The 15601-nt window shown below is 39.2% G+C and overlaps 1 protein-coding gene across 2 annotated transcripts in view; it reads left to right on the plus strand.

The window, feature by feature from the left end:
* LOC307252789 (acetyl-coenzyme A synthetase, cytoplasmic-like) overlaps positions 1-15601 on the plus strand; it is a 31422-nt gene that overhangs the window by 6353 nt on the left and 9468 nt on the right. The window contains exons 3-9 of one of the 2 annotated variants that reach the window (XM_080030583.1): positions 6377-6468; positions 7205-7308; positions 8731-8803; positions 9733-9808; positions 10415-10526; positions 11251-11295; positions 14903-15040. In XM_080030583.1, the coding sequence (XP_079886709.1) occupies positions 6377-6468; positions 7205-7308; positions 8731-8803; positions 9733-9808; positions 10415-10526; positions 11251-11295; positions 14903-15040 (640 nt within the window). The remainder of the gene's footprint in view (positions 1-6376; positions 6469-7204; positions 7309-8730; positions 8804-9732; positions 9809-10414; positions 10527-11250; positions 11296-14902; positions 15041-15601) is intronic. The other variant, XM_080030584.1, reaches the window with a different exon arrangement.

The following is a 15601-nucleotide window of genomic DNA, read 5'->3' on the forward strand; positions in this document are numbered from 1 at the left end:
GACTCATTTCCCAGCACTATACGAGGCTGCTGTTGCCAGTTTCGTGACCTTGTTCATATCAGATCTGATTAATTTGCCGACTCTGTGGGCGTGTCACATGGTTTCATATCAAAGTAGGTCAATGTGCTCATATACTGTTTTATTTTTTATATCATTTTATAGTGTCTGACCTCAGTCCGAGCACAGACAGGAATGACCACACACACACACACACACACGCACACACACACTCTCACACACACACGCACACACACACACACACACACAGGAGACAGGAATGAGATTATACATTAACACTGCTGAAACTTAACTTGTATTATTATTAAAGCTATAGTGCATAACTTTTCATATAAATTACTGTCGGTTACATTCAAGCCATTGCTAAAACGAGTTGACACAAAGTTGATTAAGCCTATTATCAGCTCCACAAAACTCTCTGTATTTCTCAGTATGGCAGCGTTTACAAACTAGTCTCCCCCCCTGATTCTGGTGCAGGAGCTCAGAAAAATCCCCAAGAAGAGCCCAAGAAGTGTGTGTGTGTGTGTGTGTGTGTGTGTGTGTGTGTGTGTGTGTGTGTGTGTGTGTGTGTGTGTGTGTGTGTGTGTGTGTGTGTGTGTGTGTGTGTGTGTGTGTGTGTGTGTGTGTGTGTGTGTGTGTGTGTGTGTGTGTGTGTGTGTGTGTGTGTGTGTGTGTGTGTGTGTGTGTGTGTGTGTGTGTGTGTGTGTGTGTGTGTGTGTGTGTGTGTGATTCCAATGAATGCAACTGCCAATAGCTGTCAGTGCCAAGTGGGTCAAAGAAACCTTTTAGCTATGCAGCACACACACACACACACACAGAGATAGATACAGTGTGCACTGTTGGGAAAACTGTACACACACATAAAACATACACCCAGTTACAGTGTTTCTTTATGTTGGGAAACTATACTGTATCACACACACACACACACACTCAGGCACACACACACACACACACACACACACACAGACACACACACACACAGGCACACACACACACACACACACACACACACACACACACACACACACACACACACACACACACACACACACAGGCACACACACCCCCACCAAGTGTTGGCTCTTGGCTGGTGTGTTTCTAGATTACTTCACCACTTCTACTCAACTGTGAGCTTTTGGAAATTTCCACTCAATCACTCACTGACTGTTTGTTTGTGAAAGAAAAATATTTTGCAATCTTGGTTTTATTACTTAAAGTTTTAGGTGAGGCTGCAACCGGTGAGGCAATCAAGGACTGTGCTGAAAAACACTCACTTTTCTCTGTTGTTGAAACATTTCATTTATGAATTATTATTTTATTACTTAAACCTGCAGTGTGTAGAATTTTGGGTTTTATTTCCTAGCAGATTTTGTAGAAAGTAATTATAATATCCATAAGTACATTTAATTTAGTGCATAATAGCTGATTTTTTTTTTTATTATTATTTATTTTTTCCTTAGAAAGGGTCTCATATATGTCCATATTTCTGCATATTTTGGACCAAGGCCTAGTGCCGCCATCTTGAAAGTGTCATAGTTGGAATGTCATCAGGTGCATTGTTTAAAATTTAGAATTGTTCTTGTCCTTGAAGGCCACTGTAGCTTCTGTTATTATTCGAAAGGGTTGGGGTTACCCAGGGAGTGTTGCATTCTAGAACTTTGTAGAACTTTCTTGATGATGTCACATTACACACTGCACCTTTAATGTCAGTAATCAACTGGCAAAGTTTCCTGATGATATCTATAAGTTAAAAATGTTTCCCTATTCACCTACCTTTTAATAAACCAAACAGTCTCTAACACAAATTTAAGACACTGACACACACACACACACACACACACACACACACACACACACACACACACACACACACACCCCTCTATCAATTTGAGTGCATTTGAGGGGACAGATTTATTGTTGAGGGTGGAGATGGATGAGCGGTCAACTAGAATGAGAGAGTTGCAGAGTCAGTGCATTAAGATATTGCTTGGAGGGAAAACGACATAGAAAGGGGACAGAGGTGTGTGTGTGTGTGTGTGAGAGAGTGTGTGTGTGTGTGGTTGATATACAGTATCTCACAAAAGTGAGTACACCCCTAACATTTCTTCAAATATTTCATTATATCTTTCCATGGGACAACACTGAAGAAATGACACTTTGATATAATGTAAAGTAGTCAGTATACAGCTTGTATAACAGTGTAAATTTACTGTCGCCTCAAAATAACTCGACACACAGCCATTAATGTCTAAACTGAAGGCAACAAAAGTGAGTACACCCTAAGAAAAAATGTCCAAATTGGGCCCAAAGTGTCAATACTTTGTGTGGCCACCATTATTTTCCAGCACTACCTTAACCCTCTTGGGCATGGAGTTCACCAGAGCTTCACAGGTTCCCACTGGAATCCTCTTCCACCCATTCATGACGACATCACAGAGTTGGTCGATATTAGAGACCTTGCGCTCCTCCATCTCCCGTTTTAAGAAGCCCCAAAGATGCTCAATAGGGTTTATGGCTGGAGACATGCTTGGCCAGTCCATAACCTTTACCCTGAGCTTCTTTAGCAAGGCATTGGTCGTCTTGGAGGTGTGTTTAGGGTCATTATCATGTTGCAATACTGCCCTGTGGCCCAGTTTAAGAAGGTTGAGTGCACGTTTTCAGCGTCATACCAAGAGGTTGGCTTTGGAAAATAGACGTATGAATACTGCCAGCATTGCTGCAGGTCTTGAAGGGGTTGGGGGTCAACCTGTCAATGCTCAGACCATATGCCACACTCTGCATCATACTGGTCTGCATGGCTGTCGTCCCAGAAGGAAGCCTATTCTAAAGATGATGCAAAAGAAAGCCCACAAACAGTTTGCTGAAGACAAGCAGACTACGGACATGGATCACTGCAACCATGTCCTGTGGTCTGATGAGACCAAGATAAACTTATTTGGTTCAGATGGTGTCAAGTGTGTGTGGTGGCAACCAGGTGAGGAGTACAAAGACAAGTGTGTATTGCCTATAGTCAAGCATGGTGGTTGGAGTGTCATGGTCTGGGGCTGCATGCATGAGTGCTGCCAGCAGTGGGGAACTACAGTTCATTGAATGCTAACATGTACTGTGACATACTGAAGCAGAACATGATCCCCTCCCTTCATAAACTGAGCCGCAGGGCAGTACTGCAACATGATAATGACCCCAAACACCCCTCCGAACGACCACTGGCTTGCTAAAGAAGCTGAGGGTAAAGGTTATGGACTGGCCAAGCATGTCCCCAGACCTAAACCCTATTGAGCATTTTTGGGGCTTCTTAAAACAGGAGATGGAGGAGCGCAAGGTCTCCAGTATCCACCAGCTCCATGATGTTGTCATGAATGAGTGGAAGAGGATTCCAGTGGCAACCTGTGAAGCTCTGGTGAACTCCATGCCCATGAGGGTTAAGGTAGTGCTGGAAAATAATGGTGGCCACACAAAATATTGACACTTTGGGCCCAATTTGGACATTTTAACTCAGGGGTGTACTCACTTTTGTAACCGGCAGTTTAGACATTAATGGCTGTGTGTCGAGTTATTTTGAGGGGACAGTAAATTTACACTGTTATATAAGCTGTAAACACGCTACTTTAGATTGTATCAAAGTGTCATTTATTCAGTGTTGTCCCATGAAAAGATATAATGAAATATTTGAAGAAATGTGAGGGGTGTACTCACTTTTGTGAGATACTGTATGTAAGCTCCAGCAAGTATTATAAGGAAAAGAAAGAGGACTCTTTAAACCTGCAGTGTGTAGAATTGTGGGTTTTATTTCCTAGCAGATTTTGTAGAAAATAATTATAATATCCATAAGTACATTTAATTTAGTGCATAATAGCTGAAAAAAATGTTTTGAATTATTTATTTTTCCCTTAGAAAGGGTCTCATATATGTCCATATTTCTGCATATTTTGGACCAAGGCCTAGTGCCGCCATCTTGAAAGTGTCATAGTTGGAATGTCATCAGGTGCATTGTTTAAAATGTAGAATTGTTCTTGTCCTTGAAGGCCACTGTAGCTTCTGTTATTATTCTAAAGAGTTGGGGTTACCCAGGGAGCGTTGCATTCTAGAACTTTGTAGAACTTTCTTGATGATGTCATATTACACACTGCACCTTTAAAACACCATGGGAAAACAAGCTATAACCCAATACTAGATATGTCAGGTAAAGATGGAGTCAGAAGCGATTCTGGAGAACGCTTGTTGTCAAAATATTTCTTTGTCAAAATCAGTGAATATCTCCTCATGATCTGCTACCTGTGTGTGTGTGTGTGTGTGTGTGTGTGTGTGTGTGTGTGTGTGTGTGTGTGTGTGTGTGTGTGTGTGTGTGTGTGTGTGTGTGTGTGTGTGTGTGTGTGTGTGTGTGTGTGTGTGTGTGTGTGTGTGTGTGTGTGTGTGTGTGTGTGTGTGTGTGTGTGTGTGTGTGTGTGTGTGTGTGTGTGTGTGTGTGTGTGTGTGTGTGTGTGTGTGTGTGTGTGTTTTAATTAATATTTTTAAATCTCGGAGGTATAATAACGGTGTGATGTAATATTTTGGAGACAGAATGGGGACACGGCTTCAGTTGATGTTTCATAGTTTTCAGATTGAGACGTAGATTATTTTCGCTCGACAACTCGACTGTTACATAATGATGTGGAGAGGCAGCGCTGTCACAACCCATTCATATCTGTGTGTGTGTGTGTGTGTGTGTGTGTGTGTGTGTGTGTGTGTGTGTGTGTGTGTGTGTGTTGTGTGTGTGTGTGTGTGTGTGTGTGTGTGTGTGTATGTGACTTCAAATGAGGCTTTTGCAAGTTCCTTAAACGGCCAGGATGGTGATCTGTTGTGAAAAAGTGGAAAGTTGAGATGGTCGTGTTTCACAACAGAGCTGAAGTTTCAACTGAACAACAGTTTTTTTTTTAACTTCTCTTTTCATGTCATGTCATCATCATCATCATCATCATCATCATCATCATCATCATCATCATCATCATCATCATCAACCTTTATTTAAACAGGCAAAAATTGCTAAGAAACAATGGTTGCGTTCCGAATTGCATACTTTCTACTATATAGCATGTAGAAAAAAGATTTAGGATGTCCCGATTCTTGTGGCCAGATTTAGGATGGTTAGAAGTACCCGGATGTCCTACTTCATGCGGCCAAGATTGTTAGTGTTGAAAAGTGCATCCTATTTGGGCGATTCTGACCCACAATCCAGTGCGCACGTGAAGTGACGTCACATCGACAAAGCCTCCATATGAAAACAAACGGGGATGCGACGGATATAAAAGCAAGAGGCAAGATCAAGGCGCAATGTTATGATGAAATAAGAGAGTAAAGTATGTCCCAATAGTATGCCTACTGCATCCTAACTAGATTCTTTTTATCGTCGGATGTAGTATGTAGAATAGAAAAAAGAAAGAGTATGCGATTCGGAACGCAACCAATGTCTTATTTAAGCAATGGCCTGGTATGATTATCCTGGACAAAAACAATCGTTTTTCAGATGCTACTGCCCTCTGAGCATTTGCAAACAAACTTTTTAAAATGACTATGTTGTTTTTTACTTGCGTTTTAGAACACCTACATTTTCCAGTTTTTATTTGTTTAAATCCAGGCATTAAAAATCTATCTAATCTATTCCTCTAATCTAACAATAATAGCAATATTCTACCTCCTACAGTGTCATATATGCTCCAAATAATGCTTCTTAAAAGTCTTAAAATGGCTCTTAAACATACTATAATCGCTCTAGTTGGATGTGAATGCTCCTGTATGACCTATTTAGATACAAGTCCATCTGCTACAACCAGTTGATTTTCCCACAGGTCTTAGAGTTATACTTGAAAGCATTAGATAAGTTCAATCAAAATGCCCCCCCATACCATCGTGTATTTTGACATATATCTTGATACACTCACTCACTCACTCACTCACTCACTCACTCACTCACTCACTCACTCACTCACTCACTCACTCACTCACTCACACACTCACACACACACACACACACAGCTTCATACTAACATTGTATTTCTTGTGTCTTAGGGAAGGCTCACTCACTCACTCACTCACTCACACACACACACACACACACACACACACACACTAACCATGTATTTCTTGTGTCTTAGGGAAGGCTCACTCGCTCGCTCACTTACTCACTCACTCACTCACTCACTCTCTCACTCACTCACTCTTTCACTCACTCACTCACTCACTCACTCACTCACTCACTCACTCACTCACTCACTCACTCACTCACTCACTCACTCACTCACTCACTCTCTCACACTCACACACACTCACACACACACACAAACACACACACACTAACCATGTATTTCTTGTGTCGTAGGGAAGGCAATGAGCCGGGGGATGACCTCACAGTGACTTACAGAGAGCTGCTGCAGAAAGTCTGTCAGTTCGCCAACGTCCTCAAGTCTCAGGGTAAAAATAACAATATTTTAATGATTGTTTTCTGCATTTTTGTTTTTATTATTTATTCATTTAACTTTTATTTATCCTCGAGAGACCAATTGAGGGGTGACCCTCATTTACAATGACGTCGAGTACAAAAAAATTTGAACTCGACAAGGAAAAACAACAATACATAAACAATATTCAATGCAAATACATCAAATACACAACAACAGGTGAAGAGAAAAAACAATTGAAACATTTACACAGTGGTGAAGAGTGGCAGCAATTAAAATGAAATGGGTGAAAGTACAATATAGCCTAATTAAAACAGTTACATAGGTTAGGGCTGTCAAAATTAACGCGTTAACGCAGGGTGATTAATTTTTGGAATTAACGCGTTAATTTAAAAAAAAAAAATGCAATTAACGCATGTGCAGAATGATCCGCCCCGTGCATCCTACCGGTTCTGCACTAAAGTCAGTCTAACGTTGTGGCTGACCCAGGATCAGTAGCTGCGCGCGGCCAAACATAGCAGCACGCTAGCCAGTGCCGTGTTTTAAACCTGCTAACGGCCACGTTGCTGTTTCTGGACTGAATTAGAAAATAGTTTCGATAATAAAGAGAGACAGTATTAATGCTCCACATCCTTACAACAGTTCTCCTGCTTTTACAATGTGATTTTATATATTATTTTTCTCTATGCATTGTGACTTTTATGCTCTTTATATTTTTATAATTAAACTTGCTTTGCATGTGTATGTAGGGGTGAAGAAGGGCGACCGTGTGTCCATCTACATGCCCATGGTGGTGGAGCTGGTGGTGGCCATGTTGGCCTGTGTTCGTATCGGAGCCGTTCACTCCATAGTGGTGAGTTACACACACACACACACACGGTTCAAATACCTACTTTACCGGTGGGAATATGAAGGTGTATTGAACTCTGAGATCCTATGTAGTATAAATGTGCAAAAAAATAAATAAAAAAATCGGTTCATTCTAGCCTGAGAAAAGGCAGAAAGAGAGTTTTATGGTCTCACTGTCTAACCATACATTATATAGATGTGACTTCACTTCTGTAAAAATGTAGGGTTAGGATTAACAGGACAGCTGGGCCAAGGGAAGACTGAGGGAAGAAAAACCTCATTCATTATATTTTAATAGCGATTTTATAATGAGAACGCCGGTTCCGAATGGGTGAAGTATTCCTTTAATAGAACAAGAATGCATTCTAGGGCTGTCCCATTGAAAGTCAATGATTTGAATCAAACCCCACATTCGAGATAGATTCTTCAACTCGAACCGCCAGTTACATTTTTATTTTATTTGCTCTCTATCCACTACGCCACCTGGAGCGCCCCATACATTGAGTGTCTTGAGCGAGTGGCAAAAGCAATCTGGAAATGGCAAAAGCAATAACCAAAGTGGATTCATGTGTTTGTGTTCAATATATTGATTCTCCCTTCCACTCTGCGTAGTAATGTCGTAGTAAAGCTAGGTAAAAAAAAGGACAACGCTATTTTTAGATTTCATAACACATCAAGAAAAACTAAATATCGGCCCACACAAGGTTACACTGTGATGTGTTCAAGCGCTGTTGGTAAAAATGAGTATTTGTTGAACAAGGTATCTAGTTTAATGTAATCTTTTAAAAGGAAGAGTTAGACCAAAAACTAACACATAGGCTTACGTTGAACTAGAAAAAGGTTACACCATGTACCGGGGGAGAATTTGGGGAAGGTTTAAAGGTATGATAAAATTTGATAATGCCAGGCGCTCCGGTGGCGTAGTGGATAGAGCGTGTACCATATTGGCTCCGGCCTTCGTTGCAGTGGTCGCGGGTTCAAATTCGACCCGTGGACTTTTACTGCAGGTCATCCCCCCTCTCTCTCTGTCTCCCCATTTCAACTCTGTACTGTCTAATAAAGCTTGAAAATTATGCCAAAAAATTATCTATTAAAAAATATAAAAAATGTATACTGCCCAACCTTAGTTGAGACTGTTGATTTGAATCATTTACTTTCAGTGGCAGCCCTAATGCATTGGCAGTATTACATTATGACTATGTTTAGTTTGAGTTTGTTTGTTTTTTTCTCTTCACCTGTTGTTTGTGTATTTGATGTATTTGCATTGAATATTGTGTATGTATTGTTGTTTTTCTTTGAATTTGTTTTGAACTCGACGTCATTGTAAATGAGGGTCACCCCTCAATTGGTCTCTCGAGGATGAATAAAAGTTAAATGAAAAATGAGGTGAAAGATATTATAATTTGTTGGTCTTGCTGTTTCCCAGTTTGCAGGTTTTTCTGCTGATTCGTTGTGTGAGAGGATCATGGACTCTCAGTGTTCTCTGCTCATCACTGCAGGTCAGTCTCACACTCAAACAATTTTTACATTTTTATAAGTTCCATATTGAACCAAACAGCAGATTATTGTGAGAATAGGCTTTTATTTTGAATTATTACAGGGCACTGATAAATACTCTGTTCTGATTGGTCAATCACGGCATTCTACAGGTCTGTTATTTCCAGCAAGACAGACCGCTGTCAAGGATTTAATGACCGTCGCTAAGGACCTACGTCACAGATTTGATGGATAGACGTCCACAAACAGTCAGCTAGGGCTACTTTTCAACATGACTTTGCATGTATCAGGAGAGCAGGGAACACAGGAGTCACTTCAAAATAAAAGCCCATTTAAACAGTAGTGAAGGTCAAATATCCAGGTTTAGCATAAATGAGCAAAAAAAAAAAAACACATTTTGATGTATAGATACTCTTCAGTATGTATTTTATTCCTGCCTTTTGTATTATGTTTTTACTACTTTAAATACTTTAGGTTTTATATAAAATGAAATAAATGATCGTCTTCAATTGCCTTCGAATGTAACACACTCATTCTTATGCCACAATCATCATAACAAAATCACATATTTAACATTTCTCCTGTGCAACAAAATATACCTTTTTTTAGTGTTTTAAGAAATGAAAAAGTAACAACCTTGGTCATCAGTTGCAATGAGGTCTGATGAGTTCAAAAATAAAGTCTGTCTGCAGAATGACAGTCCCATGTACAACACCCAATACCAGAATTCATTCATTGTTAAAAACCAAAACGAATAAACATCAATCATTAACAGAGGATGAGGGATACTTGTTGGAAATGTAGTCTTAGTTTGTATACCCTTTACAAAAGCACAACTACACTGTTAACATTCTTATGTCATTGAATAATAAAATGTAGTCTTATAAGTCACTCCATTTGCTTAAGAATTTTTTTTTTATAATTTTTTCAGATGGCTTCTACCGAGGAGATAAATTGATCAACTTGAAGGTGTTGGCTGACGACGCACTGAAGAAATGCATAGACAAGTAAGCTGTATATACACACATGCACTCACTCTAACACACAGACACACGCTCGCTCGCTCACACGCACACACACACACACACACACACACGCACGCACGCACACACACAAACACACACACTCACAGTTACACACACTCTTTTTCTCTCTCTCTCTCTCTCACTCACTCACTCACTCACTCACTCACTCACTCACTCACTCACTCACTCACTCACTCACTCACTCACTCACTCACTCACTCACTCACTCACTCACTCACTCACTCACTCACTCACTCTCTCACTCACTCACTCTCTTTCACACACACACACACACACACACACACACACACACACTCACTCACTCACTCACTCACTCACTCACTCACTCACTCACTCACTCACTCACTCACTCACTCACTCACTCACTCACTCACTCACTCACTCACTCACTCACTCACTCACTCACTCACTCACTCACTCACTCACTCACTCACTCACTCACTCACTCACTCACTCACTCACTCACTCACTCACACACACACACACACACACACACACACACACACACACTCACTCACTCACACACACTCTCACACACTCTTTGTCTTTGTCCCTGCGTGTCTTTAGGGGTTTCCCAGTCCAGAGGTGCATCATGCTGAAACATTTATCCAAAGAAGCAGAAGAGTCTTCCATCGGTTCTCAGTCTCCTCCTGCCAAACGCTCCTGTCCCGATCTACAGGTACAATATAAAACTAAAAACTTTAAAGGTGCTCCGAGGAACTTTTACTTTGTGTTCATTCTAGCGGCCCCCTTTTGGTCAAAAGTGGTAGTGTTTTTTAACCACGCCAGCTGTTGTTCCTGGGTGAGCGTATACCCATGACAAAGGCATTTAGAAAATCTATATAAAAATAGCATTCTTTGCAATCAGCATGACTCCACCTTTTAAGTCAAAGATTCCTCTGAACTTGTTGATACTTTTCCTCAACTGACCGTGTAATATTCACATTTATTTAATTTATTTTTATTTTTAACAAATTCCTAAAATCATCTCTCAGTGTTTCATCTTAATGTGGTGGTGTTTTCTTTTAACTTTATGTTATTTAAAGGTGCAGTCAGTGATTCTGGAGAACGCTTGTGTGTCAAAATCACTTTTCCGTCAAAATCAGTGAATATCTCCTCATGATCTGCTACCTGTCTGTACTGTGTGTGTGTTGAAAAAAACATGCTCATAGCTCGCAACATGCCCATTTACAGATTCCAGGCTGTGTATTAACACTGTTTTTTTTCCAGCTCACACACAGTACAGACAGGTAGCGGATCATGAGGAGATATTCACTGATTTTGACAACAAATATTCTCCAGAATCACTGACTACACCTTTTAAATTTCTATTATTTTTTATTCTGCTAACCCCTCTCCCTCATTAACTCTTCCTCCTTCCGGCTCTCGGTCCGTTTTGGCAGGACACACAGACGCGCAGAGCAAAGAAAATTCGCCCCGTTCCACAGGTATTATCCCCCCCCTCCCTCCCCCCTCCCTCTCTCTTCCCCCTTCCATATCGTCTCCACTATAACCCCCATATAATACTAACATACTTATAACACCATTTTTCTTTTGTTTGTTCAAAGGGGAATTTCACTCACATTTGAATTTTACATTTTAACTGCTGCAGGGTAAAAACAAGGAGCAAAAAACTAAAATGTTATTGAATTTGTTGAAATTGACATGATAACTTGATGACTTAAATCCATGTACGCTGTATTTTATCTATAATAAAAAAATAAAAAAAATGACAACTATCAAAAAACAAAAAAAAACATATATAAATTGAATAAATTGTTTCTTGAGTCTTAATTATCAAATTTAGTATAACAAATTGTATAGATTTGTACAACAGATTATAAGGAACACAGGAAGCTAATATAAATATGAATTATTGAGCTGTGGAAAAGGGGTAGGATTAAATAAGTTCATACTTCTTCCTGCTCCTTTTCAGGCATATCAATTCAATATGTTATTTGTTTATTTTTGTTTATGCTTTTCATTTTGTTTTGTACATTTTGATATGTCTGAAATAAATTGAATCAATCAATTAGAGCTGCAACGATTAATCGACGAATCGATTATTAATCGATTACTAAAAAAATCGGCAACTATTTTGATAATCGATTAATCGTTTCGAGTAATTCTTTAATAAAAAAATTCCAAATTCTCTGATTTCAGCTTCTCAAATGTGAATATTTTCTGGTTTCTTTAATCCTATTATGACAGTAAACTGAAATATCTGTGTGTTTTGGACATAATACATTTGAGGACGTCAACATGGGCTTTGGAAAATTGATCGACATTTTTCACAATTTTCTGACATTTTACGGACCAAAACACTAATCGATTAATCGAGAAAATAATCGACAGATTAATCGATTATCAAAATAATCGTTAGTTGCAGCCCTACAATCAATCAATCAATCAATCAAAATAACTTGTTAACATGAATCCATATATGGTATTTTTGTCTATAATTGTATCTATAAAAATTGAAGAAAATATTTTTGCAGAAATTTGTTTTTACCCATCGAAAGCAGTTCTATTCCTGTGATTTCAGATAACATTTGAGAACATGAAACTTTGCCAGTTGAATACTTACATACATGTTTGAATTAATATGCAAATATAGATATATCTAACCAATTATGTTGGATAAAGCCAGAGTTAAAATCTTTATTTCATTTTACATATTAGTGTCTAAACTATTTTTTTTGTTTTTTTTTGTTTTATGAATCCAAAAATATGAAGTACATGTCTTTAAAAAAAATGCATTTTCTAAATTATAAATCAATCAATATCCTTTATCCTTTATTTAACCAGGTAAATTAAAACCAGTATTTCATCAAAAATGGAAAAAAAGGGAACGGAGATGATATTGAACTGTATAAAACAGGGTTACCCATGTTCTCAAATGTTTGATGGACCAATTGAAATCATTGGAATAAAAAATTTAAAATTCTCTGTAAAAGTGGAATCTGGATTAACATTGTTTTTCTCTGTTTTGAATGTGCTGTTAATACAATTGTTGTGTTGCTGTTGTTCACATAAACTCACTGACTGTGTCTGTGTTCTAAAAGCCCTACTAACGTCCCACTCATACTCATTTTGACGTCAATTTGAGTATGTGACGGTTGTGTATGCGAGTTTGTGTAGGCGAGAAATGCCCGGTTGAGTACTTACTTCCGGGTAGATTTTGTGTATGGATCGATACGATTTCCTACTCAACCGCCCCACAATGCATTGCGTCTTTTCAAACGACACAGAAGTTTTTTTCTTAAATTCTTTATTGCTTCTGTATACTTCAGTCTAAACGGTCCGACGAACCCCGCATACACAATGGATGGTTAAGTAGACAGTATGTAGTATATACATGTTGAGTATGTAGGAGGGAGGACGTTAGTAGGGCTTTTAGTATGTAGTATATACATGTTGAGTATGTAGGAGGGAGGACGTTAGTAGGGCTTTTTCGAACACAGCCACTGCCTGTGTCCACAACTCACTCTTGCGGTTGTTACTCAAACTGACCTGAAGGGTGTGCTATTGTTGTTCTTACTAATATATCCGCTGCCTTAACAACTTCTCTCCTCTTTAACCTTTGACTGGTAGTGTATAGAGCTGTACATTATATATCGAAATGTTGGTAACACTTTACATTAAGGGTACATTAATTAACTGTTAGTGCATACTTAAGTGTATACTTCTTCCTGCTCCTTTTCAGGCATATCACATCAATACAGATATAAATAGATATTTTTTTCTTTTTGTGAAACATACATTTAAACATACATTTTGTTTATTGTATGTTTATGCTTTTAATTTTGTTTTGTATTGTTTTTGATATGTCTGAAATAAAATAAATAAATAAAATGCTTAGTGAAGGCTCAATAATCATTTACGAAGCATTAACTAAACGTTAATAACAGCTTACTAATCATAAACAAAGCATTAACTAACCATTACTTAATGCTTAACCAACCATTAACTAACCGCTAATAACTTAGCATTAACAGTTAGTTTAGTTGGGAGGGATGCTCCTGATAGTTAGCTTGCACCCTGCGTGGTAGCTGCTGCTGCTATCGTGTATGAATGTGTGCTCCAGTTGTAAGTCGCTATTGATAAAAGTGTCTGCTAAATGACATGTAATGTAATAAGCATTAACTACACATTAGCTAACCGTTATTTAAAGGTGCAGTGTGTAATATGACATCATCAAGAAAGTTCTACAAAGTTCTAGAATGCAACGCTCCCTGGGTAACCCCACCCCTTTTGTATAATAACAGAAGCTACAGTGGCCTTCAAGGACAAGAACAATTCTAAATTTTAAACAATGCTCCTGATGACATTCCAACTATGACACTTTCAAGATGGCGGCACTAGGCCTTGGTCCAAAATATGCAGAAATATGGACATATACGAGACCCTTTCTAAGGGAAAAATAAATAATTCAAAAAAAATTTTCAGCTATTATGCACTAAATTAAATGTACTTATGGATATTATAATTACTTTCTACAAAATCTGCTAGGAAATAAAACCCACAATTCTACACACTGCAGCTTTAAGTTACTGTTATTGTAAAGTGTTACCAACAATTTTAAACTCTTTTCTTTTATCACTGTAACGTAGATCTTCAGTGTTTATATTCTTGTTTTGCTTCTCAGCTCGTCTGCTGGCTTGTCAAACTAACTTTCTTTCACTTTTGTTTTGTGTTTTTAGATCGTAGAGACGTGTGTGGTTTTAAATATTTAGTGGCTGATTGCAAGAGGGGATTTAATAATAACAGGAATTTTTTTTCACTTTTCGTGTGTGTCTGTCTGCCTGTGTGTGTGTGTCTGTGTCTGTCTGTCTGTCTGTCTGTCTCTCTTTGTGTGTGTGTGTGTTACTGTGTGTGTGTATGTATGCATGTGATTGTCTCGTGTGTGTGTGTGTGTGTGTATAATTGTCTCTCTGTCTGTGCGTCTGTCTGTCTGTCTGTCTGTCTCTCTTTGTGTGTGTGTGTGTGTGTCTATCTTTGTGTGTGTGTGTGTGTGCCTGCGTGTGTGTGTGTGCGTGTGTGTGTGTGTGTCAGGTCCCATGGAACCCCGATGTCGACTTGTGTTGGCACGCTCTGGTACGTGACGCGTCTGACGAGTGTGAACCAGAATGGTGCGATTCTGAAGATCCGCTATTCATCCTCTACACCAGCGGCTCTACCGGGAAACCAAAGGTAGGTCTCTCTCTCTGTCTCTCTCTCCCTCTCTCTCTCTGTGTCTGTCTCTGTCTCTCTCTTTCTGTCTCTCTCTCTGTCTCTTTCTGTCTCTCTCTCTGTCTCTGTCTCTCTCTCTGTCTCTCTCTCTCTTTCTGTCTCTCTCTCTGTCTCTCTCTCTGTCTCTTTCTGTCTCTGTCTCTGTCTCCCTCTCTCTTTTCACTCACTTACCCACACGCACGCACGCACGCACACACACTCACACACTCACTTACCCACTCACTTACCCCCCCCCCCCCCCCCCCCCCCCCCACACACACACACACACACACACACACACACACACACACACACACACACACACACACACACGTTGTGTTTTCATAGCTTCCAATGACATTACATAGAGTTACATTAATTTCCTGGGGTCCTGTGATAACCACCCGCAATACATATCATTACAGCCCTAGTATCTATATATGCTGGCTGCTGGAAGACCTACATATACCTGCTGGGAGGAATAAAGTGTATCTCATCTCATCTCATCTTTAAAGATTATTTTTGGGCATGTTCAAGCTTTAT

The sequence above is a fragment of the Ammodytes marinus genome, assembly GCF_949987685.1.
Source record: "Ammodytes marinus genome assembly, chromosome: 7".
Taxonomy (NCBI): domain Eukaryota; kingdom Metazoa; phylum Chordata; class Actinopteri; order Uranoscopiformes; family Ammodytidae; genus Ammodytes; species Ammodytes marinus.